Genomic DNA, 27020 nt, shown 5'->3' with positions numbered 1-27020 from the left:
GTGGCTAAGACACTTGCCTGCTAACCAGACGGCTGGCGGTTCAAACCCACCAGCCACTCCTCGGAAGGAAGGTTGGGCAATCCTACTTCCGTAGTGACACTGTCTCGGAAACCCAAGGAGGGGTCGCTATGAGTTGGGTTTGACTCGACGGCACATAACAACAACAACATATGGCATAAATAGACTATCAAGCATAACCCAAAATATACAAATAGCTGAAGATAAACTAGATGAATGGGACCTTCTAAAAATTAAATTTTTATGTACTTCCAAAGCCTTCTCCAAAAGTGTCAAAAGAGAACCTACAGATTGGGAAAGAATATCCGGCAATGACATATCTGACAAGGGACTAATCTCTAGAATTTATAGAAAACTCCAACACCTCAATAACAAAAAGACAAATGATCCAATTACAAAATGGGCAGCAGACATGAATAGACACTTCACCAAGGAGGATATTCATGCAGCCAACAAACATATGAAGAAATGCTCATGAACATTAGCCATTTGAGAGATGCAAATCAAAACAACAATGAGATACCCTCTTGCCCTAGCATTAGCAGCAAAGTTCAAAAAGACAGAAAATAACAAATGCTGGTGAGGATGCGGAGAGATTGAGACTCTCCCATACGCTGCTGGTGGGACTGTAAAATGGTACAACCACTGTAGAAAGCAGGATGGCAATTCCTTAAAAAGTTGGAAACAGAAATACCATTTGATCCAGCCATTTCATTGCTAGGTATGTATGCTAAAGAAGTGAGAGCCATGACAAGAACAGATATATGCACACCCATGTTCATTACAGCATTATTTACAATAGCAAAAAGCTGGAAACAATCTAGGTGTCCATCAACTGAGGAATGGATAACTAAACTATGGTACATACACACAATGGAATACTATGCGACCCTAAAGAATAATGCAGAATCTCCAAACACCGCACAACATAGACGAACTTGGAAGACATTATGCTGAGTGAAATAAGTCAATCACAGAGGGACAAATATTGTATTAGTCCATTATTGTAAGTCAAGGAATGGTTTATCTATGGAAGAAAATTTTCTTTGTTCATTACCAGGGGTGGGAGGGTAGGGTGAGGAACACTGTTAGAGAGGTAGAGATAAGTATTGATTTGGGTGAAGAAAAGGGCAATGTACCAAACATGAGTGATCAACATGGTGGCACTGAGGAAGAGGAAGACAGAGAGAGGTACATGGGAGGTGGAGACAACAAAGATGAACTCTTTTGCACATACAGTACTGCACTGTCAGTGAAGGCAAGCACGGGCATACGGGTGGATAGATGGGTAGACAAGCTGAACTATTAGGTATGTCTATGAAGCGGGGAGTGTATCCAAGAACATGTATAGGGTTGGCAGACAATGGTTCTACAAGTGTATTTGTATGTTCTGTAAGAATTCCCAGGGGGTATAGTAGAGCTGACAAGGGACAAGGTTGTAGTCACTTCTTGCCAGCTACCCAGAGTGAGTAGTTGAACCTGTGGGCTTAGAACCATAATCACAGGGGACATCAAGCTCAATTGGCATTACACTACACAAAATATCATTCTACCTCCTACTTCGGCAAGTATCTACTGGGATCTTAAAAATTTGCAAGTAGCCATCTAGATGCAATGATGGGTCTCTCCTCGTGCAGAGCAAAGAAGAATGAAGAACACAAAAGATTCGTGGAAATAATTAGTCCTTGCGACTGATACACCATGAGATCCTTGGCCTATACGACTGTGAGACCAGAAGAATTAGATGGTGCCCAGCTACCACTGTCAACCACTTGGAGGGGGATCTATGTAGGAGATCCTGGATAGAGAGGGAGAACAATGTGGAACAAAACTCAAAATCATTTGGGGAAAAAAAAAAGAGACCAGGTTTGTTGGTCTGATAGAGCCTGGTGGAACCCCTGAGACTATGGTCCCTAGCTGCTCTTCAGGTCTGGAATTGAACCCACACCTGTGGCTTCCAGCCAATCAAAAGAGAGGCATAATGAGTTGAACATGTACCTGAGGTAGATACACTTCTTGGAGAGAACAATCATGGGAGAAACAAAGGCTGTTTATGCACAGGGAAACAGTTCATGGGGCAGGAGTACATGCAGGGATGGACACAGGGAAGAGGTAAGTATTGGGAAGAAGTGGGAGGGGAGTGTTGCATCGGGGTAAACTGTAGTCAATGTTATGAGACAACGTGTATGTGAACTGCTGTATGGAAAGTGAATTTCCTCTGTAAAGTTTCATCCAAATCACAATTAAAAAACAATAAATAAATACATAAGAAGAGGAAAAAAAAATGTTCATACTCAGCAACCTAACACTTTCATTTCTATGCTGTTATATTAAGGAAATAATCCTAAACATAGTAAGAATTTTATGAATAAGATAATCTTTAAGCATTATATACAATAAAATTAGAAGCAACTGATTATCAAAAGAAGAGATGTGATTAAATAAATTATAGTGTATTCATGTGATCCATTACTTTATTCTATTTTCCGTGAAGCTTTTAGTAATACAGAAAAATGTTATTAAATATGTATTTAAAACAATTTTATTAGTGGCTTAAGAATAGATAGATCCATGAAACAGAACAGCACTCAAAGGAAGCATTACAAATCAAATAGACTCTATAAAAAATGAACATACTTCAAATCTATAAGAAATTAAGATAGCATGGTATCAGCACAAGGAGCTCTGGTAGCGTTAGTGTCTAAGGCATCTGACTGCTAACCAGAAAGCTGGCGGTTCAAACCCACCAGCCACTCCTTGGAAGGAAGATTGGGCAATCTACTTCCGTAGCAATACCGCCACAGAAACCCAAGGAGGGGTTGCTATGAGTTGGGTCTGACTCAACAGCACACAACAACAACAACAGTATCAGCACAAGAACATATAGCTATATCAAAGTAAAAGAAGACTAGAAATAGCCCCAACACACATGGAAATATAGTATCTGAAAAAAATAAAAGTTCCAAAAATGCATAAAATTTGGACTAACTGATAAATGATGTTGCATAACCATATCTAGGGGACAGACCTGTACGTCATCAAAATAAAGTATAGGTAGATCAAAAGGTTCAAATGTAAAATGAAACAAAAAATTATGGGAGACCATGAAAAAACTATTTTCTAAATCCTATATTTGGGGTGGGGGTATCTTTTTAAATGGCATGGAAGCCAGAAACCATAAAAGAAAATACTGATAAATTCATCTACATAAAAACAAAAAATGTCTGCACAGCACAAACCACTGCATGAAAAATCAAAAGACAAATGACATATCTGGGAAAAAATATTTGAAACCGTATCAAAATGAGATTTGATCCTTAAAGTAGTAAGAGCATCTACAAATCAATATGAAAAAGACCAATAATCTAATTTTTTAAAAAAATTCAGAATATCAATAGATGGCTTACAGAAAATAAAGCATAAATTACCCAAACACATGAAGAGATGTACAACCTTGCTCAAAAAGAACATGTGCTATTAAACCTACAATGAATGTCAATCAAAAGTGACAGTTCAATAACACGTCAGTGAGGAAAAATGCCCACTCATATACTGCTGTTAAGAGTAGAAACTGATATAATCTTTATGCAAGGAAGGCAATTAGGTAATATTTGTTAAGAATAATCATTCCTTTTTACCAGTAATTTTATTTCTAAGAATTTAATGTATAGGTAAGACCTATTCATAAGTTAGTTATTGGTACATTTCTTGAAATAGCTGTCAAATACAATCTAAACACCTATTAATGTGGGACTATAATCACTCTACAGTATATCAATATAATGGAATATGCAGTCATTAAAAATAATGACGACAAGCTTGAGAACTTACCTCTGAAAAATAGAAACATAATCATACAAAAATATATATATGAATGTAATAGCCAAAAACTGAAAAATCCCAGATGTTCATCAACAGGTGGATGGTTAAACAAAACAGTGAGCTATCATACCACAGAATATTACTTAGCACTAAAAAAGGAACCCACTAAGGGAACTGACTACTACCAAGAGAAAAGAGCCAGGAGCTCTTTGGACCCAGGGTCCCTCTGCTGAGAAACCCCTAGACCCAGGAGAAGATAGATGCCAAGACACATGGAAATCTCCAATGGATACCAAGCCCATGTATGATGAAAGGAGGCAAAGATCTTCCCCTAGAGCAGCCAGAGAGATAAACCCTTCTATTAGAGCTGGAGCCCTGAATTTGGACTTCTAGCCTTCTAAATTTTGAGAGAATACACTTTTCTTTGTCAAAGCCAAATAAATAAATAAATAACAGAAAGAAACAAACTACTGATACATGCAACAATCTAGGTACTGTCCAGGGAAGTATGTTAAGTGAAAAAAACTAATCCCAACAGGTAACATATCATATGCTTCCATTTATATAACATTATTGAAATGATAATTTTAATGGAGGACAGGTTGTCAGAGGTTAAGGAGGGGATAGGGACAGGAAGAAATGGATGGGGGTATAAGAAGGTACACACAGGATCTTCGTGATGATGAAACTGATCTCTATCACAACCACATTAATGTCAATATCCTGGATGTGATATTGTACTATAGTTTTTGCAAGATGGTATTTCTCCCACTGGGGAAACTGGGTACATGGGATCTCTTGGTATTTACAACTACATGTGAATCTATAATTATCTCAAAATAAGTTTAATTTAAAAAAAAAAGAGAAAACGAGGAAGATTTTTTACTATTGCTTTGCAAAGATCTCAAATACATACTGTTAGGTCAAAAAAGCAAAGTAGAGAACAGTTTGCTATTATCCATGTGAGAAAAGAATTAAGAATTGCTCATATTTGTATAAACATAAAATACCTCCGGTAAAGTAAACCAGAAATTGGTAATACCAGATGCCTGTTCAAAGAGGAACTGGAAGGCTCAAGGACAGAGGTTAGGGAAAATATCTTTTTTTGGTAGATTAAGAATTTTGAAATATGTATATTACTTACTCAAAATAAATAGCAATTTAGAATAAAATTTAGATTCTCATTTCATACTATACACCAAAGCCAATAACCATGAACTAGAGCTAATTTTTAAAAATCAATTATTGAAAATTTTATATCCTTGAAGAAAAACTTCCTAATTATAAAAGCAATTTAAGAAGATGCAAAGAAAGTTAAGTCATGAATAGGACTACTTAAGAATTTAAGATGTACATATATTCAAAATCCTCTAAAACTTAGAAAAGTAAATAAACTGAGAAGAACTATTTGCAGCAAAAAGTTAAGAAGGTACATGGCTTTTTCACAGAAAACTCTCATATAAATTGATAAAGAAGCAACCAAGATTCTAAAAGCTATAAATCACCAAAAGATGAACAAACAAGAAAATAAAATTAGTTAATACATGGAAAAAATCCAAGTAACTAGAAACTAAAGAAATTCAACCAATGAAATGGCATTTCTACCCCTCCACTATTACATTAAGTAAGGAAAAACTTTTTTGAAGTATTAATAACATTGGCAAGGAAGTGATGAAACTGGCACAGCTAAGTGGATTATAACTATTCTACAAAGCAGTCTGGCAATAATTATCAAGACTCATAAAATCTTGTTCTTAAAAAATAATTCTAGGAAAATAATTCAAAGTATTTTAAAAAAATATTTTAAAGATGTCCTTTACATAAAAGATCTTTTTTTTGAGGCTCATGCTATCAAAAAGATGATAATCAGCCTATTGTTTGTTGGGATCTTTGTGGCTGCTACTAGCTGGTAATGGTGTCAGCCCCAACTCCCAGTGACCACCTCACGGAACAAAATGCTGCCCAGTCCTGCATCATCCCCATGGATGGCTGGGAACGGACTGCTGTGATCCATAAAGGTTTTCATTAGTTGATTTCTGGAAATAGCTTGCCAGGTCTTTCTTCCTAGCCTTAGTATGGATGCTCCAATGAAACTATTCAACCTCATAGTGACAGACTGCATATGAGGTGCATTGGCCAACAACTGAACCCAAGTTTCCCACAAGGAAAGCAAGAATTCTACCAGTGAACCACCAACAAGTAACCCCAATATTCTGCCAAAATCTTGGATACAGATCCACAGATTTTTCTATCCCAGCACTACCTATCAATCTAGGCAGCATGAGAATGCATAAAAATGAAACACCAAACCAATTCTAGTTTTATAGTTCTTTGAGTTCTTGTGCGTATCAGGATGTGATTCCTAAGGCAAATAAAATAAAATTTAGGTAATCTGTTTCCACAGACCACAAGAGTCATTGCATTAAAAGAATGGCAATAAAATGTCCATTTTAATGGCTCTGTACTAAATCAGTTGTAAATTCCTTATTTAATATTTTATCTTCTTCCAGTAAGGGGAGAGGGCACTTGATGGGGAGGACATGGAAGGGAGGTACTCTGCAGTAATTTCTGACACCCAAATGAAAATAGCAATTAAAATGTTTTTCCAAGTTGCATCTGGTATCCAACTCATTTTCTACAAATAAAATACAGTAGTTACCACATACCTGAGCTGTTAGACTGTCAGTATTCTCAGACTGAGTATTAACAACACTTGAAGATGCAAGTGGATCAGAGGACTCTTGGGGTTTTTTCTGGTTTTCCTTAGGTGGATTAGATCTTTTCAAATTCTTCCTTGATACAGGTATTACGGGTTTTAGACGCTTCTTACTATGAACTTGAGTAGGTTCAGACTCCAAACTATTCTTTGAACAAATTAAAGACAAAAATCCCAGTGGTCTTCGGCCAGGTCTAGAAACGCAAATATAAAAATATTCAACAATATCTAGAAAGACACATTCTTAATACCAACTTCTTTCCATTAATGCAAAAATGACACATTCTACTATATACTAACACCACTATGCTATGACATATATTTGTGAAGAAAAAGTCAAAGCAGTGTTTTCTCGAAGTTTAATTTTCCAGACAAATAACCTGGGCATCTTGCTAAAATGCACGTTATGACTGAGTTGGTGAAGTGTGGGGCCTGAGTTCCACATTTCTAACAAGTTTCCAAGAGACAGTCATGCAGCTGGCCCAGAGCACACTTGGATAATAAGGCTCTAGAACAGGAGTCAGTGAACTATGGTCCCAGGCCAAACATAGCCTACCACCTGATTCTATAAATGAGTTTTAATAGAACACAACAATGCTCACAAGTTTATATACTATCTAGAGTGCTTTTGTGCTACAGCAAAACTAAGTAGCAGTAACAGAAACCATAATGGTCTACAACATTTAAAAGATTTACAATATGTCCTCTTACAAAAATTGCTTGCTGTCTCCTGTTCTAGACCATTGTTTCTCAACCTATTTTAACCCAAACTCCATGTGACGCTTCCCTCATGTTATGCACATCCCCCAGGCCAGAAAAGAGGCTGCTGAGCTTTACCTCTCTGTAGTGTCTATTACAAAAGCAACAGGTGTTCGAGTTAAAGATGCCCTTTCATCCTCTTTCCCTTAGAACAAAGTAGGTGCATGTCCATCCTCTTGCCTCTCCAATACCACCACATTAAGAATCACTGTTTTTTGTTTGACTAGTACCAAAATAGGGAACTCTGGTAGCATAGTGGCTAAGGCACTTGACTGCTAACCAGAAGGCTGGCCGTTCAAACCCACCAGCCACTCCTCGGAAGGAAGATGGGGCAATCTACTTCCATAGTGATACTGCCTCGGAAACCCAAGGAGGGGTCGCTATGAGTCGGGTCCGACTAGATGGCACACAACAACAACAACAACAATACCAAAATAACAGATTATATTTTGAATGCTGCTGATAGGCCAATACTTGATAACTCATAAGACAAGCTTCTAGACTATAAGGAAAACAATGTGGTAGGTTTGGTTTAAATTCCACACTTAGTCTTACAGGGAGAAAGTCAATGGTTTTTACTTGATTGGTATGCCAAAAGAGAGAAAAATACACACATTATTTGGGACTTCAGTACGACTTCCATAATTACATCTGGTGTCAGCCCTACGTTTCCAATATTCTATTTATGCCTTGATAGCTACTGCATGGTAGAATAAATAATGACCAAATAATAACCATGGACAATCCAGAAAAGAAGGTATGCAAACATTCTAAATATTTCTTATTTAAACAGCCAAGTTTCAGTACTTTAACAAGTTCAGCTCTTATTTTATGGAATATGTATTTATCTGAACAATCTTCTCAAAGTGTTTGACATTACTGTATTTCCTTTGCTGAAACTCTTCCTTTTATATAACTGACAGACAAATTTATTTATAAAGCCCCATGCCTAGTAATGGACTTAATATTTCTTTATATATTACATCTGTCGTATAGCTTCTATTTATCTAATGAGAGAGGAGAGAAAGAAACATTTATTAAAGATTTTCTCATGATAACCTGGATAGGGGGGTTTTCAAAGATGATGTTCTGCTATCCACTTGTTCAGATTTAGAAGCAGCAATAGTTCTTTCTTCTTTATCCAACACAATCATCCCATCCTGAGGTGACTGAGGTGTGCTCCTTTCTTTTTGTGTATCTGTTTTGTCAAGAAATGTAGTTCCTATATTCTGCAAAGTTGGTTCAAGTTGTTCTTTCTGAGGATCTGGAGTTATATTTGTGCTTCCTGAGGTAGGAAAAATATTTTGTTCCTTGTAAGGCTCCCCTTCAAAAGAAAGAAAAGAAACAGTAAGCATATATTGAAATTAATTAAATTTAATTAGAATATTTGAAGGCAAAAAAATCATTGTGCTATTCTGATACAAACTTTCCCTAATAAGAGTAAGCTAAATTATGATTAGTGAGTTACCTGGACAATTAAGTATATCATAACTAATTAAAAGTTAATGGTAACAGCTTCTGCATTCAAGTAACAAATAGTTATATTAATGCATTTTGACCTAGAAAATCTTTCTCCATAAATATTTCTTCAACTAACAAAATGAAAGGGTGATACTTTTCTAATAATTCAAGGCTTGTTAAAATGTGGAAGCTAAGCCAACCCAAAATATAGGTGATTATACTCAAGTATTTGTGGTCTTATGGTAAAGTAAAACCCATAGATGCTCAAACTCAGTTCTGCTAAAGAGTTTTCTCTTTTTCCTAAACTAAATAATAAACAAAATAGCCATTAATTAGGATCAAATAAGGTGAATTTTTTTGTTAAATGAAAGAACTATTTTGTTATAAAAACCAAAACCAAATCCATTGCCATTCAGTTGATTCCAACTCCTAGCAACCCTGTAAGACAGAGTAGAATTATTACATAGGGTTTCCCAGGGTGTAAATCTTTACAGAAGCAGTCTGTCGCATCTTCTCCCTTGGAGTAGCTGGTAGGTTCAACCCTCCATCTTAGCAGCGGAAAACTTAACCACTGTACTACCAGGGTTCCTTCTATTCCACCCTCGCTTAGGATAGCTTTTCTAAGGTCTTACTCCCATCAAGAGCTTTTTAGCTCCATAACAATAGAATGAAGTTAGTAAGTATAACTACTAAAAGAAACAACTCCACTAAAGATGACCAAAAACCAAACCTACTGCCATCAAGTTGATTCTGACTCATCACAGCTGTATAGGGCAGAGTAGAACAACTGTCTCATAGGGTTTCCAAGGCTGTAAATCTTTATGGAAGTAGATTACCTCATCTTTCTTTTGTGGAATGGCTGGTGAGTTTGAACTGCCAACCGTTTGGTTAGCAGCCCAATGCTTTAACCACAGCACGACCAAAGCTCCCTTCCATTAAAGATAGTATCTAATATATTCATTAATACTTCAATGTCTTGTGATTTTTTAAATGTTTTTATTACAGAATGGTGGAGATGGAGGGAGAAACCTTAGGACACTTCTAAAGGCTAGAAACTGTAACCATATTACAGTTTCACAGTAAAGCCAGGACAACTGAGATTAAATCTACGACATTTTATTAATATCACCAGGTATTTCTTCTTCCATGTTTCTGTTGGGTGGGTTCAAACTGTCAACTTTTAGCTTATCAGTCAAGCATACTGTTCTGGTTACCTAGTGCTGCTCTGACAGGAATACACCACAAATGGGATGGCTTGAACAAATAGGAGTTTATTCTCTTACAGTTCAGGAGGCTAGAAGTCTAAGTTCAAAGTGCCAGGCTCTAGGGGCTCGGTGAAAGCCCCTCGACCTTGGGCTTCAGCTCTGCCTCTTGCTCCCGGCCCCCTGAAGCTAGAGGGATCTCTTCACTCAGGCAGCTACTGGCTGCTGAGGCTAACAAACCCAAGGTCAACAAAGAAAATGGCACAGTCCCAATGTTAGCAGAGCATGGCAGTCTACTGAACAACAACACAGCTACAAGAAGAGTTCAAGCAGGCCATAAGCTAGAGACCATTCCCCAAGGCTTTTCCTTATATATGGGAAGCAGACCAAAGGCAACTACTCAGCTGCTCACAATAGATTCCACCACAGAGTTGATTACCAGTCTCATCATGAGGAATACTACATCCAGCTGCCCAACCACTCAACCAGGACCAGCCAAGCTGACACACAAACTTAACCACCATACACACCTTTGTGCCACCTAAGACCTCTCTTTGTAAAGCTAAGGACCTGTAAAAATTCCTTTATACTCAGCCTTCTAATTTTTAAATTTGGTTGCTGAGGTTTTAAAGAAAATTTCTGTAGTCATGTGATTTTCTCTTCATTACAGGATGAAAGGAGATTCTTTTGGCTATGCACTCCCCTCAAAAAAAACAACTCTGTCAAGTCAACTTCAGCTCACAGTGACACCATTATGTCAGAGGAGAACTGTGCCCCATAGGGTTTTCAGCAGCTGATATTCAGAAGTAGACTGCCAGGTCTTTCTTCTGAGGCACCTCTGGGTTGGCCTGAGATCCAACCTTTCAGTTAGTACCCATGCGCATTAACCATTTCTTCCACCTAGACATTCTTTGGCTACCAAAAATAGCCAAAATCCAAGATCTCAGCAGGGAAGAGAACACTGCTGACAATGAAAATATGACTCCTAAAGAAAAGTGACCAACAATGTTTCAATCTCACATTTGAACGAGGTCCATCAAATAGCAGAGATACCAGCAAAATGCAATCAAGTTAAAATTTATTTTACTTACCTGTTTCCTCAAAAACATTTATTAATTCCTTTGAACATACCTGTTTTAAGAAAGTTTATGAGAAGGTTAGAAATCCATTTATCTTATCAAGTAAAATTAAAATTAAGCTTCTTTCTTAACTCTCTCTTTTTAAATAAACATATATTTCCCAAAAACCTCTAAGGTCAGGCAGTGTCTTTTGGGAATTTTACCAAACATTTATGGAAAACTCATTGCCACTGTTATTTAAACTGTTCTATAGCACAGAACAGGAAAAGCTTTCAAATACCTTTTATAAATCCAAGATAGTATTGATATCAACTACAAACCAGTCTCACTTATGTCAATTCAAAAATATCAGATTAATTATTACATTAATTCATACTACATCAAAAGACTAACATACCATGATCAAGCAGTTTATTCTAGAAATACAGAGATGATTCAATACTATGAAATCTATTACTATAATTCACAGATCTGAGGGGGTTGGGGCGAAAAAAAACCCATATGATCATATCTCTCCATTTGTGGAAAGGGTTTCCAGTAATATTCATTCTTGGGGGGAAAAATTAGTAAAACTGAATAGATGGATATTATCTTAACATTATCTTTATTAGTATCTAGATGAAGGAAGAATCTACTGATAATAGAAAAATATATTAAAATTCTTAAGCATAACTAAAAAGAAATGCACAAAATGTATACGAAGAAGACCTTAAAATACGATTGAAATACACAAAAGATTTAAATAAATGTGTTGTTGTTAGGTGCCATCAGGTTGGCTCCAACTCATAGCAACCCTATGTAAAACAGAACGAAAGAATGTCTGGTCCTGCACCAACCTCACATTCCTTACTATACCTGAGCCCATCACTGCAGCCACTGTGTCAATCCATCTTCATGAGGGCTTTTCCCTTTTGCGCTGACCTTCCACTTTACCAAGCATGATATCCTTCTCCAGGGAATGGTCCCTTCTGACAACATGACCAAAGTAGGTGAGACGAAGTCTCGCCCTTTTTCCTTCCAAGGCCAATTCTGGCTGTACTTCTTCCAGGACAGATTTGTTAGTTCTTCAGGCAGTCCATGGTACTTTCATTATTCTTCACCAACACCACAAAAAAAGTGACAATTCTTCTTCAGTCTTTCTTATTCACTGTCCAGTTTTCACATGCATATGAGGCAACTGAAAACACCATAGCTTGGGTTAGGCGTACCTTAGGCTTCAAAGAGACATCTTTGCTCTTCAGCACGTGAAAGAAGTCTTTCACAGCAGATTTGCCCAGTGTAATACATCATCTGATATTCTGACTGCTGCTTCTATTGGTATTGATTGTGGAACCAGGTAACATGAAATCTTTACTTCAATCTTTTCTCCATTTATTGAGATGCTGCTTATTGGTCCAGTTGTGAGGATTTTCATTTTCTTTATGTTGAGGTATAATGCATACTGCAGACCATAAGCTTCAATCTTCATTAGTAAGTGTTCCAAGTCATCCTCACTTTCAGCAAACAAAGTTGTGTCATCTGTGTATCTCAGGTTGTTAATGAGTCTTCCTCCAATCCCGACTGGAAGTTTTTCTTCATATAGTCCAGCTTCTCAGATTATTTGCTCAGCATACACATTGAGTAAGTATGGTGAAAGAACACAACCCTGACGCACTCCCTTCCTGATTTTAAACATGCAGTATCCCCTTGTTCTGTTCGAATGACAGCCTCCTAGTTTACATACAGGTTCCTCACGAGCACTATTAAATGTTCTGGAATTCCCATCCTTCTCAATAATTTATCCATAATTTGTTATGATCCACAGAGTCAAATGCTTTTGCATAGTCAATAAAACACAAGTAAACATCTTTCTGGTATTCTTTGCTTTCAGCCAAATCCATCTGACACCAGCAATGATATCCCTCATTCCATGTCCTCTTCTGAATCCAGCTTGCATTTCTGAAAGTTCCCTGTCAATATATGGCTGCAACTATTTTAAAATTATCTTCAGTAAGATTTTACTTGCATATGATATTAATGGTATTATTTAATAATTTCCACATTCTGTGGGAACACCTTTCTTTAAGTGGGTACAAATAGGGATCTCTTCCAGTCAGATGGCCAGGTAGCTGTCTTCCAAATTTCTTGGCATAGACAAGTGCCTCAAGCTCAGCAACCATTTGTTGAAACATTTCAATGGGTATTCCATCAATTCCTGGAACCTTTTTCTTTGCCAATTCCTTCAGTGCAGTTTCAATTTCTTCCTTCAATACCATCAGTTCTTGATCATATGCCACCTCCTGAAATGAACATCAACCAATTCTTTTTGGTATAGTGAGTCTGTGCATCCCTCCCACCTTCTTTTGATGTTTCCTGCATCATTCACTATTTTGCCCATAGAATCTTTTAATATTGCAACTTGAGGCCTGAATTTTTTCCTCTGTTCTTTCAGCCTGAGAAATGCTGAGTGTGTTCTTCCCTTTTGGTATTCTAACTCCATTTCTTTGCACATTTCATTATGTTGTTGTTGTTGTTATTTGCCCTTGAGTCAGCCCCGACTCATAGCGACCCCTCCTTGGGTTTCCGAGGCAGTATCACTACGGAAGTAGGATTGCCCAACCTTCCTTCCGAGGAGTGGCTGGTGGGTTTGAACCACCAGCCTTCTGGTTAGCAGTCAAGTGCCTTAGGCACTATGCTACCAGAGCTCCTTATTGATTTTATTATCTTCTCGAACTGCTCTTTGAAATCTTTTGTTCAACTCTTTTATCTTGTCATTTCTTTGATTTGCTTTAGCTACTCTCTGTTTAAGAGCAAGTTCAGAGTCTCTTCTCACATCCACTTTGGTCTTTTCTTCCTTTCCTGTCTTTTTAATGACCTTTTGCTTTCTTCATGGATGATGTCCTTGATGTCACCCACAATTCCTCTGGTTTTCAGTCACTGCTGTTGAATCCGTCAAACTAGTCTTTAGATGGTCTGTAAATTCAGATGGGACATAATTAAGGTCATATTTTAGCTCCTGTAGACTTGTTTTAATTGTTTTTAGTTTCAATTTGAACTTGCATATGAGCAGTTGATGGTCTGTTCCACAGTCAGCTCCTGGCCTTGTTTTAGTTGTAGATATTGAGCTTCTCCATTGTCTCTTTCCACAGATGTAGTTGATCTGATTCCTGTGTACTCTGTCTGGTGAAATCCACGAGTATAGCCATCATTTATGTTGTTGAAAAAGGTATTTACAATGAAGAAGTCATTAGTCTTGCAAAATTCTATCATGCAATCTCTAGCATGGTATTATATTTTTGAATGGGAATATTCAAACATCATAATTATAGTGTTAATTTTCCCTAAATTAATCTGCCAGGTTAATTTGATTATAACATAGGAGTAATAGGATTTTTTAAAAATCTAAACAAGCTAATTTTCAAATTAATATAAATTTTAGAACATATAAGCAACTAGGAGAAATATGGGGGGGAAAGAACAAGAAAATTATATTGGGTGATGAGTACTGAGCAATGTATTATAAAGCTGTTGTTGTTGTTGTATACTGTCATCTAGTCATATCCATCTCATAGTGACCCCTCTTTGGATTTCTGAGGCGGTATCACTACAGAAGTAGATTGCCCAACTTCCTTCTGAGGAGTGGCTTGTGGGTTCTGGTAAGCAGTCAAATGACTTAGACACCAAGCCACCAGAGCTATAAGACAATAATTAAAACAGTGTGATACTGGCCCCATATCAGATAGGTAGATCAATGTAAAGGAAAATAAAGTTCAGGGATACACCAGTTATAGATTGAACTGTGCCCAACAAAATGTATGTTAAATTCCTAACCCTTGGTACCTGTGAATTTGACCTTACTTTCAAATAGAATCTGTTATGGATGAACTGCTCCCCAAAAAATTTGTGTTGTAAATCCTAATGCCTCTACCTGTGACTATAATCCTATTTGGAGACAGAGTTTTCTTTTTGTGTTAACAAGGGCTTAAAGGTGTCAAATATAACTTAAGTCAATTACTTCTGAGATATAAAAGAGCAGATTAGGCACAGAAGCAGCAAGCACAAATGGGAAAAGAAAAAGGCCACATGGAGATCTCCAAGGAACACTTGAGAACAATGCTAGAGAAGCTAAGACAGGTATTTTACCCTCAGAGCTGACAGAGAAAGTTTTTCCTTAGCTGATGTCCTAAATTTAGACTTCTAGCCTTCTATAATTATGATGTTTGAATATTCCCATTCAAAAATATAAGCTGTGAGAAAATAAATTTCTGTTCATTAAAGCCACCCACTTGTGGTATTTCTGCTATGGTAGCACTAAGAAACCAAAAAAATGCAATTAGTCAAGATAATAGGAAGTCATACAGGAGCATGGACCCTAATCCAATATGACTGTTACCATTTTAAGAAAAGAAATACAAAGATCCAGAGGGAAAATGGCCACATGAAGACAGGCAGAAACTGTAGTTATGCTGCTAGGGTGAAGCAACACCTGGGGCCATGAAAAGTCACAAGAGGCAAGAATATCATTCTGTTGTTTTAAGCCAAGCAGCTTGTGGTACTATGTTACGTACATATATAGGAATTTATTATTTGATAAAAGTAGAATTTTAAATTAGTGGAGGAAAGATGAATTATTCAATAAATGGTGTTGGAACAACTAGGTAACCCATTAGGAAAAAAATTAAGTTGGCTTCACTCTATAAATTCTAGACAGATCAACAATATGAGCTAGAAGAAAGTTTTTAAAATCTCAAAGAAGTCCTTTCAACATATAACATAAGCCCCAGAAGTCAAACATGAAAAGGCTGATAAAAGTAACTACAGAAGAGGAAAGTGTTTGTACAAAAGTCTATCTGAATGCAGCCACATATGCATTCTAGAACTAAAAATCACATCAATTTTTCACAAGCAATTAATTTTCTATTGTTAAAACACCAAAACAAAGTTTAGAAAATAAAAATCACAAATAAATTCAACAGTTACTATATTTTGCTTAAATATTTATTAACACTACTGTACTTCTACCGTTTTTGAATGACATACTATAAACTGATGACCTAGTTTTACACTTAACAATACATTGTGAACTTTTCCCCATGTGTGCCGCAATAAATTGCTTAGTATAATTCTTCTAGCCATGGTCTTTGTGACTCTCACCAAATGACTTAGTGAACTATGAAAGTGTGAGGTGCTTGTGGTTCACCAAGGGGATTGGATAGTTTGCTAATAACGGCTCCCTGTGGGGGTGGGGCTGTGCAAATAAGATGTGTGGAACTTTAGTTTTGTCATTCTACTAGTCTTAAAATGAACTCTCCTAGAGGCAAAAAAAGAGTTCTGGTGGCACAGGGGGTAAGGCATTTGGCTGTTAACCACAAGGTCTGTGGTTCAAACCCACCAGCTGCTCTAAGGGAGGAAGATGAGGTAATCTACTTCTATAAAGATTTACAACCTTGGAAACCCAATGGGGGTTGCTACGAATCCCAATTGACTCAATGGCATGAGTTTGGTTTGGTAGAGGCAGAAAGGGGGATCTCACTGCCATGGAGAGAGAGGCTCAGAGTGGAGCATGTCCTTGGACCCAAGGTCCCTGTGCTAAGAAGACAGCAGAGAGATGACGGCAGCAGAAGCGTGAGACTGGTATGGGACAGAGCAGTGGGCTTGCTGGCCTACGGAGTAAGAAAGCTGAGTACTTTGGGGCAGGAGGCTTGCTGGTGGAGTGGTGTGTCCCCCAGTTTATCAGCAGAGCTAAAAGAGCTTTGTAACACTTGCCTGAGCAGAGCAGAGGGCAGGCTGAAAGGCCAAAGGCTAAAGAGAGGCATGACTGCAGGCATAGCAGAGAGGAGACCATCCTGGTCAAAGAACTGTATCCTGAACATGTTCCTGAACCTGAATTGTAACCTGTTACTTCCCTAAGAAACCCCATAATTGTGAGTACTGTCTGTGAGTTCTGTGTGGCCATTGCAATGAATTATCAAACCCAGCAGAGAAGTAGTTGAGTGCTGTGGGAGGAACGGTTAATGTCAGAATTGGTAAAAAAGTTGGAGGGTGGCAGCATGTCTGACTTCTGCCTTATAGGAATCAGCTTTGGGCTAATGCTACTGACCCTTCTCCCCTCCCCCTCATGAGGCTGGAGGTGGTCAGAGGAGGATGCTGGCCTCATGCTCTTTTTTGTACCACACCATTAAATATATATTTAAAATAAAACTAAACAATGCCTGTATGAAATGCTGATAAACTGATGAAACTTGGTGCATTATACTGTTCTGTATACCTTTTATATGTTTGACAAAATTCATATTAAAAAGTTAACCAAAAAGGTGGTTGGGAGAAAACCACAAAAAGTAGAGCCAAAAGACAAATGACTGGGAAAAAAAAATATTTGAAGTTTATATCACAAGTATATGCATAATAAAGAGTTCATCCAAATCTATAAGAAAAAGGCATACAAATGAATTGAAAAATGGGTAAAGAATATAAAGAGTCATTTCATGGAAAAGGAAAAACAAATGACTCTTAAGTATACAAAAAGATTCTCCATCTCCCTCATAATTACAGAAATGAAATCTACCATGGGATACTATTATTTCAACCTACTGCTTGAAAGTGACAATCTAAAACTGGTTTTACCTGGATTATTTATGCTGAAAAGTATCAGATTTTATCTTTATATATTTTAAAGAGTCTAAAGGATAAAACAAATAATTCTGTTGGAAGATGGCAATCTTACTTGCTTAATGATTCTGTCTTACCTCAGAGGTATATTCCCGATAATCATGTCTGGAAGTGAGTGAACATTTTTTTGCAGGAGAAACACAGTTACTGTCTTCAAGCCTGCAATGGACTCTCTTCCTAGATATAAAATCCAAATCAGCAGCAGGATTTTCAGAATCATCTCTTCCAGAATTATATAAACATATGTTATCTTGACCAATTGAAGTTACTGGAAAGCTCATACTGCATAGAAAATAAATATGTATTAAATCAGTGAATTAGAAGTTACTCAATGAGATTAAAGCCTGAGCTATTACAATGAAAATTGCCAAAAAATCCAAAGTAACTAATACATACGTTGTCATGTCTATACAAAAGCTAATTTCTGGCTCCATTCCTATTTAAAGGCTTGCAACTTAATTTTCATAACAGATTAAATCTGAGGTATATAAACAGTATTCTCCTCACTTGTAAGGTTAAATTTTTAATGCAAAACATCCCTTCCTAATATAAAAGGCTTCAATTTCTAATGTTACTTAATGAGTTAGGCATCTTAACCATCACTGTTAAAATACAACTTTGTGACTAATCCCTCACAAACACCCAGATGCTGTGGGAGAGAGATCCAAAATACATAAAAGCCTTGTTAAAAAAAAAAAAAATAATAATACAATTTTGTTGTTGTTAGGTGCCATCAGGTGGCTCCAACTCACAATGACCCTGTGGTACAAAAGAACGAAATATTGCCCAGTAAAATCCAACTTTATACTTTTATAATAAAGAATTAAAATAGGATTTAAAAAAATACAATCAAATGTTACCTCTTAACTATTTTTGCCACTTCTTATGAATGTATATTTCAGATATTTTAAAGAGTTTAAAATAAATATATAAATGTTTATGAAGTAACCATAATTTTAAAGGTACCATTTTATGATCCAGACTATTAATTTTTCTAGGCTCTCAAAAATACCAAAAGGCATTATATAATATACAAGTATCATATAACAATATTATATTATTCATATATTTAAGTGACATTCTTATGAAACATGCAATCAACCACCTTACATTTCTGCTCTAAGTTATCACAAAACTACTAAATAAGATCTGCAGGGCAATTATAAATAATGCTAATGAATGACTTGTTTAATCAACACATAAAACACTTTTCCCTGAGCAAAATAATTTAGCTCATTAATTACCTCATGTCACCCCTTTCTTCTTTATTCACTGATTTAACCAATATGGGTGCTGGCAGGAAAGGGTTTGGCATTAACTGTGTAGCAGTATTAGTAAACTCTTCTACTGCATTGGTTGGGATTTCCACCAGAGTTAAGATGAATGCTTGCTCATCCTCTCCATCTTGATGTACATTAGCAACCAGATTCACTATCAAAGTTTAAAAGTTAGTAATAAAAAACTGAGCCATGAAACAACAGAAAACCATTACTTTATTCCATTTCTAAGAGTCTCATGACAACTTATCACCAAGACTAAAAAATTAAACACCCCCCAAAAATTATTTCATAAAGGATAATGGTATATATATTTTAGAGATGATTTATAATTCTGAATAATAAAACTCATACACAACATACTTCAAGTTGTTTTTATTTTTTAAAAGGCCACCATATATTTTTAAAAAAGAGAAGTATTTAGTATTATTTATAGTTATATGGGGATTAAAATCATACTAGTAGGTTCTAGGACACTTTATTGAAGTAGATTATCATACCTGCTATGTCTTGAGGACTGATTACATTCTCTTGTTGGACTTCTGACATACTAGTTGGGGGACACTGCCATGAAAAATTAAAAGGAAAAAAGTGAGACTGAAAAAATTTTAGTTTTAAAAAGTTTTCCTATGTGCTTCCAAAGGCTTCTCCAAAAGAGTCAAAAAGAACCTACAGATTGGGAAAATAGTTGGCAACGATGTATCTGACAAGGGACTTATCTCTAAAATTTACAGAAAACACGAACACCTCAACAACAAAAAGATTAACAATCCAATTAAAAAATGGGCAGAAGACATGAATAGACACTTCACCAAAGAGGATATTCAGGCAGCCAACAAACACATGAAGAAACGCTCATGATCATCAGGCATTGGAGAGATGCAAATTAAAACAACAATGAGATACCATTTGCCCCCAGCACTAGAGCAAAGTGCAACAAGACAGAAAATAACAAATGCTGGCAAGGATGTAGAGAGATCAGGACTCTCAAACACTGCTGGTGGGACTGTAAAATGATACAACCACTGTGGAAAGCAGTATGGCAATTCCTTAAAAAGTTGGAATTAGAAAAAACCATTTGACCCAGTTATCCCATTACTAGGTATATATTCTAAAGAAGTGAGAGTCAAGACAAGAACAGACATGCACACCCATATTCATCGCAGCACTATTTACAATAGCAAAAAGATGGAAACAACCTAGATGCCAATCAACAGAAGAATGGAAAACCAAACTATGGTACATACACACAATGGAATACCATGCAACCCTAAAGAATAACATAGAATCTGCAAAACACTGCATACCATGGATGAACTTGGAGGACATTATGCTGAGTGAAGTTAAGTCAATCACAGAAGGACAAATATTGTATTAGTCTATTATTGTAAAAAGTCAAGGAAAGGTTTATATATGGAAGGGAATTTCTCTGTTCGTTCCCAGGGGTGGAAGAGGAGGGGAGGGAACACTGCTAGATAGGTAGATACAAGTATTGATTTGGGTGAAGAGAAGGGCAATGTACCAAATGTGAGTGATCAATATGGTGGCAATGAGGAAGAGGAAGACACAGAGAGGTACATGGGAGGTACAAACAACAAAGATGAACCCTTTTGCACAAATAGTACTGTGTTGTCAGTGATGGTCGATAGATGGGTGGACAGGCTGAACTATTAGATAGGTCTATTCAGGGGGGAGTGTGCCCATGACCATGTATAGGGTTGGCAAACAATGTTTCTACAAGTGTATTTTTATGTTCTATAAGAATTCTCAGGTATATATACTAGAGTTAACAAGGGGTAAGGTGGTAGTCACTTCTTAGCCACACCCAGCAAGGAGTTGGATCTGTGGGCTTGGGACCATAGTCACAGGGGACATCAAGCACAATTGGCATAACATACTACAGAAAAACACTGTTCCACATCCTACTTCAGTAAGTAGCAACTAAGATCTTAAAAACTGGCAAGCAGCCAGCTAGATGGAACGATGAGCCTTTCCTCGTCCAGAGGAAAGAAGAATGAAGAAAACCAAAAATGCATGGAAACAATTAGTCCAAGTGACTGGTACACCATGCAGTCCTCAGCCTATATGACCATGAGACCAGAAGAACTAGATGGTGCCCAACTACCATTGTCAACCACTCATAGAGGGATCTATGTAGGAGATCCTGGATAGAGTGGGAGAACAATGTGGAACAAAATGCAAAACCACTAAAAAAAAAAAAGAGACCAGGTTTGCTTGTCTGATAGAGCCTGATGGAACCACTGAGACTATGGCCCCTATCTGCCCTTCAGGACTGGAACTGAACCCACTCTTGTGGCTTCCAGTCAAACAAAAGACAGGCATATGAGCTGAACATTTACGTTAGGGAAATACACTCCTTAGAGAGATCAATCATGGGAGAATAGAAGGGCTGTATATGCACAGGGAAACAGTTCAGGGGGCAGGAGTACATGGGAGAGAAGGACACAGGGAAGAGATGGCTATGGGGAGGAAGTAGGAAGAAAGCTGTTGCACTGTGGGAGATTACAGTCAATGTCATGAGATAAAGTATATGTGAACTGCTGTATAGAAAATGAATTTGCTCTGTAAACTTTCACCCAAATCACAATAAAATTTAAAAAAATAAAATAAAATGGCTGCTGAAATTCTGGGGGGTAGGGCGGAGTTTTCCTGGCAATTTTGAACAGATATTCATTAACAACTTAAGGATTTATTTAATCAACATGTAGTTTTCAACTATTTCGGATCTTTTAGCTTTCCCGATACATTTTTTATTCATTTAAACACGCACACACACACATACACACACATGAATCTTCCCTAAATTGTTAAATATGTAGTTTACAAAATTATTTTTTTGTAATAATTTTGTTTGGGAAATGCAAACTCCTCAACTTTCTCTCTACCCCCATCACATCAGCCAATGTGTTATTAGTACTTGACATCCGAACGGAGGCAAACTGGTTTCCATGTCTTTAGTATGGCTTCCTCCATCTGTTTTCCCCAAAATTGTATGCAACACCTTTCTAAAATGTAATTTTGATTGTCATTCTCTAATGCTTAAAGTCTTAAACCTTCATTTTACAAACAATGTAGTGATCAATTCAGACAAAGATGCTCAACAGATACTAAAACTATTGTATGAAAGGTTGCTGGGTCTTATCAACCTGATTAGTTATTAATACAAAGTAGAAAAGATGTCTTTACAATAGAGAAATCTGGCAGGCACTCCCCTAGCCAAAAGATCAAGCGGCATCACCAACAATGGGAAAAATTGGTGTTATCTATCTTCTGATGTGATATAAAAAGAAAGACATCCCATCACCTATGTAGAAATCTTGCCAAAAATTGTTTAATCTGAATTTAATAATGAGGAAACAATAAAAAAAAAATTCCAGTTTGTGGACGGGCCTAGAGCCTTCTGAAACATCAAGTTCAAAAGAGGAGAAAAAAGGCAGGAAAACTCTAGATTAAAGAGACTAAGGAGAAATGACAACTAAAAGCAATGTGACAGCCTTGACTCGATGTTGATTTTTTTTAAGCTATAATGGATACGATTAGGACAACTAGGGAAATTTGAACAGGAACTGTATATTATATAATATCTTTATATTACATAATGGAGTACTTAAGGGTGAAAGGTCATATGTGCTACTTTCATATGGTTCAGTTCTTAAAAAGTATCTATCATACATCTATAAATCAGTATTCCAACTTTTATCTCACAAAAACAAGGACATTCTGTAGAGAAGTGAGAATACACACTTATGAAATGACTTACCATATTTGTGAAATTTAACACTGACTGAATAATATAGTAATAAACCCTGGCAGCACAGTAGTAAAACTGTTCAGCTGCTAACCAAAATGTGGGGCAGTTTGAACCCATCAGCCATTCCACAGGAGAAGATGTGGCAGCCTGCTTCCATGAAGATTTATAGCCTTGGAAACCCTATGGAGCAGTTCTACTCTGTTCCTTATAGGGTTGCTATGAGTTGGAATCAACTCAATGGCAATGGGTTTGGTTTTTTCACCTACAGATCTATCTATAGGGATGGAGAGCAAGTGAGAGAAAGAAGCAAATGTGACAAAATGTTAACCATGAATGAATCCAAGTGAAGGACCTGAGAGCTCTCTGCACCACTGTTAATGCTTTTCTGAGTTTGAAATTATTATTACTACTTTTTTTTTAAAGAAAAGAAAAAAGCCAAGGAGGAAATCTCATAACTTTGGATGCATTCCAAATTCCTTAGCCAGTAATAAAAAACCTTTTCTGACCTGTTCCCAGACCACCTTTCTAACTTTCTCTCTTACTATTCTTCATTATATTCCACTCATAATTACCTTCATTATATTCCACTCATAACAGTTCCCTGAACATGTTATGCCATTTCTCACCTGGTCTTTGTACAAGTTCCTCTCTCTTTAACTGGCTAACTCCTACATGCTCTTCAAGAATAGGGATTCTCTCAATCCTGGCTGCACACTGCAATCTCTGGTGAACATCAAAAACATTTCTAAGCTTGGGGCCTATTCCCAGAGACTGATTTAAATTGTAAGGGTTGAAGATCACACCTATGGAATCCGTGCAAACCTTTCTCATAGCACGTATCACATTGAATTTAACCATTTTTTTATCCCCAGTAATTCCCAGTGTGAGACATGAAGTAGCAACATCTCTATAAATGCCTGCTCTGTAGATGAACTCCTTAGGTCCAGGAGCTAAGAAGCAAAAGGCCAATTCTCTGTGTACAACACAATTCCTTTCTCAAGGCCTTTACAACAAAGCTGCATATTAGCTGTTTTAACGCTATGCTCCAGAGACTAAAATCACACTTAAAATCCTATCATAATACATTCATGTAAAGCAAAGGTAAAGGGACATAAAACAGATCAGTGGCTGCCAGAGGCTGGGAATGGGAAGAGGATGTAACTATACATATGCAACTGGACAGGCATTTTGGGGTGACAGAACAGTTCATATATTGACTGTGGTGACGGTGGTTACACAACTGTATGTTTATCAAAACTTGCAGCATTGTACACTAAAAAGGGTATATGTAAATTACCCCTTACTACTACTACTTTTTTTTTTTTTAATTTTTTTAATGAGGGAATAACTCCTAGCCATTCCTTGCTACATTTTACATTCTTTTACCTCTGGCTCACGAAGTGTAAGCACACTGTCCTCAATGGAACGCTCTGTCAGGGGCTCACCAAGACCCCTATCCAGACCAAGCAGGTGGGGTACTGTCTCTGCAGAAACCACTGACAATCTCTGAACCTCTTCAGATCTCTCTTCTTGGCTTTCATTTCTAAAAGAGAGTTTTAGTACATATTTGAAATCAGACATACAACTACAGAATAAATGAAGGTTTTATCTACAATTCACACATATTTTGTGTGGTGACATTCACTGTAATCCCCACAATGTGACAGCACTCACCCACTTCCTCCCTGTGTTTACCAATTCCCTTTGTCTTTCTTTCCTATCCCTTTCTGCCTTCTGAGCTTTATCCTTGGGCAAATGCTGCCCTTTGAATCTCAAATGATTGATTGTTTTAAGGGGTGTGTATCTCCCTGGTATTACTGTTCACCTTATATGCATATCTACCATTTGGCTGAAAGTTGATCCATGGGGTAAGTTCAGTTCCAGGCTTGAAGGGTGCCAAAGGACCATGGTTTTAAGAGTTCTATCAGTCTCTATCAGACCAGCAATCCTGATATGATTTTGAGCTTTGGTCCACATTCTTCTCCCACTCTATCTAGGACTTCCTACTGTGAGGCCTTTTAGAGTGGTCAGCAGTGGAAGCCAAGCACCATCTAGCCCTTCTGATCTCAGGACTGTGGAGGCCAACACCCTTAGTCTTTTGGACTGTTTCCTTATGTCTTTGATTTTCACTCTTCTTTGCTCCAGATAGGGAAAGGCCAGCAGCTGTCCCTTAGATGGCCACTCACAAGCTTTTAACAGTAGCTACTCACCAAAGTATGATGTAGAATGCTGTCTTTGTAGACTGTGTTATGTCAGTTGACATTAGTGTCACCCAAAACTATGGTCCTGAGCCTCCATGCCCAGTGACTCATTTCCTCAAGGTGTTTGGTTATGGCTAACAGGTTTGCATAACTTTGCCTCCTGTATGCTCTACTATATTCATGGATATATTTGCACCACATAATATATACAAATGTAGAAATATTCTCTCAAACCTACAAATGAGTGTAGTCCCATTGGTTTTCCCATCCCTGTTCAGCTTCAGTGTCTACCTATGTATCTACTCGTAGATTACTATTACTGTTACTACAGGATTACGTATGTAATAATACTTACCTTTGTTGCTTTTAACTCTTATGGTCCTCCCAGCGTCTTCCTGTGCCTTTATCATTTTGTGCTGATCTCTCCTTATTGTATATTGTCTTTCCCTTCACCCAAGTTAATAAACTTTTAAAAGCAAGTTGCTTCAAAGATCAATGGTTTTGAAACTTTTGAAATATATTTCATGCAGCAGAAGCCCATGTTCAATCAAATTCTTATAGTTATTGCTACGCTTAAAACAGGATCTCTGGAATCTCTTCTATCTTACCTTTCAGTTAGGTTTGCTTCTTGTGAAATTCTGGTTCCTTCCATACCATGTGCACAAGCCAATTTGCTCTGCTCCTTTTTCTCTGCTGTTATAATGGATCCAAGGTTTTTATCTTCTGAGTCTGTTTCTTTGATGATATTTTTCTCAGTTTCTTAAATAAAAAACACATTTAAACATTATGCTGAGTGAAATAAATCAGTTACCAAGGGATAAATATAGTATTTCACTTATATAAAATACAATATTACATTTACATGAAATATCTAGGATTAACAAGTGTATTAAAAAATCCAAACCAAACTATTTGCTGTCAAGTAGATTCTAACTCTTAATGACCTAAAGGACAGATTAGAAATATCCCAGAGGGTTTCCAAGGCTGTGAATTTTTATGGAAGTAGATTGCTATATCTTTCTCCCATGGAACAAGTAGGGGGTTCAAATTTCTGACCTTTCAGTTAGCAGCTGAGAACTTAATCACTGTGTTACTGGGGCTCCCAAGTAAGTGAAGTAGAAACCAAAACTCAATAGTGGTTACCAGGGTGAGAGGAAAGGAGAGGGCTCACTGCTTAGAGCACAATGAGCTTCTAAGAAGGCTCATGGTAAAACACTAAATGGGTAATATTTACCACTGGAATGACATGATCAACTTAACTAATGTCAGTGACTTACACATGTGAAGAATTTGTTACACATGAAAACAATTTGTTACATGTGTATTTACTACACCCCAAAAAAACTATCCTCAAAAACAAAAGACATTTTAAGACATGGTCTAAAACAGTACAACTTAAATCTCCATATGTTATTGTTAGGTGCCATTGAGTCAGTCTGGATTTATGGCATATTGTGTACAACAGAATGAAATACTGCCACGTCTTGTGCCATTCTCACAATCACTGCTATGCTGTAGCTCATTGTTGCACACACTGTGTCAGTCCATCTCATTGAGGGTCTTCCCCTTCTTCACTGACCCACTATTTTACCAAGCATGATATCCCTTCTCCAGGTATTGGTCCCTTTTGAAAACACAGCCAGAGTATGAGAGACAAAGTCTAGCCACTCTTGCTGGTAAAGAGCATTCCAGCTGTACTTGTTCAAGACAGATTTGTTTGTTCTAGCAGTCCATGGGACATCCAATATTCTTCTACAGCAACACAACTCAAATGCATCAATTCTTCTGCAATCTTCTTCTTTTTTTTTAATTGTGATTTGAGTGAAGATTTACAGAGCAAATTCACTTTCCATACAGCAGTTCACATACACTCTGTCTAACAACATTGACCAGTTTACCACAATGCAACAGCTTCCCTCCCACTTCCTCCCCATAGTTACCTCTTCCCAGTGTCCGTCCCTCCATGCACTCCTGCCCCCTGAGCTGTCTCCTTGTGCATAAGCAGCCCTTCTTTCTCCCATGATTATTTTCTCCAAGGAGTGTATCTACCTGAGGTAAATATTCA

General features: G+C 37.2%; 1 protein-coding gene across 1 annotated transcript in view; it reads right to left on the bottom strand.

Annotated features, from left to right (window-relative positions):
• The window catches only part of BDP1 (B double prime 1, subunit of RNA polymerase III transcription initiation factor IIIB), a 217727-nt gene that overhangs the window by 6787 nt on the left and 183920 nt on the right, over positions 1-27020 (bottom strand). Inside the window, exons 33-40 of the mRNA XM_007943362.1 lie at positions 25564-25714; positions 24141-24297; positions 19483-19546; positions 18950-19136; positions 17783-17987; positions 11070-11109; positions 8375-8639; positions 6507-6750 (exon numbers count right to left, since the gene is read on the bottom strand). Of these exons, the coding sequence (XP_007941553.1) occupies positions 6507-6750; positions 8375-8639; positions 11070-11109; positions 17783-17987; positions 18950-19136; positions 19483-19546; positions 24141-24297; positions 25564-25714 (1313 nt within the window). The remainder of the gene's footprint in view (positions 1-6506; positions 6751-8374; positions 8640-11069; positions 11110-17782; positions 17988-18949; positions 19137-19482; positions 19547-24140; positions 24298-25563; positions 25715-27020) is intronic.

The sequence above is a fragment of the Orycteropus afer genome, unplaced genomic scaffold, assembly GCF_000298275.1.
Source record: "Orycteropus afer afer isolate SDZICR_OR568_19922 unplaced genomic scaffold, OryAfe1.0 scaffold00104, whole genome shotgun sequence".
Lineage (NCBI taxonomy): Eukaryota > Metazoa > Chordata > Mammalia > Tubulidentata > Orycteropodidae > Orycteropus > Orycteropus afer.
The sequence above is the reverse complement of the archived record's forward strand: the minus strand, read 5'-3'. Positions and strand labels throughout refer to the sequence as shown.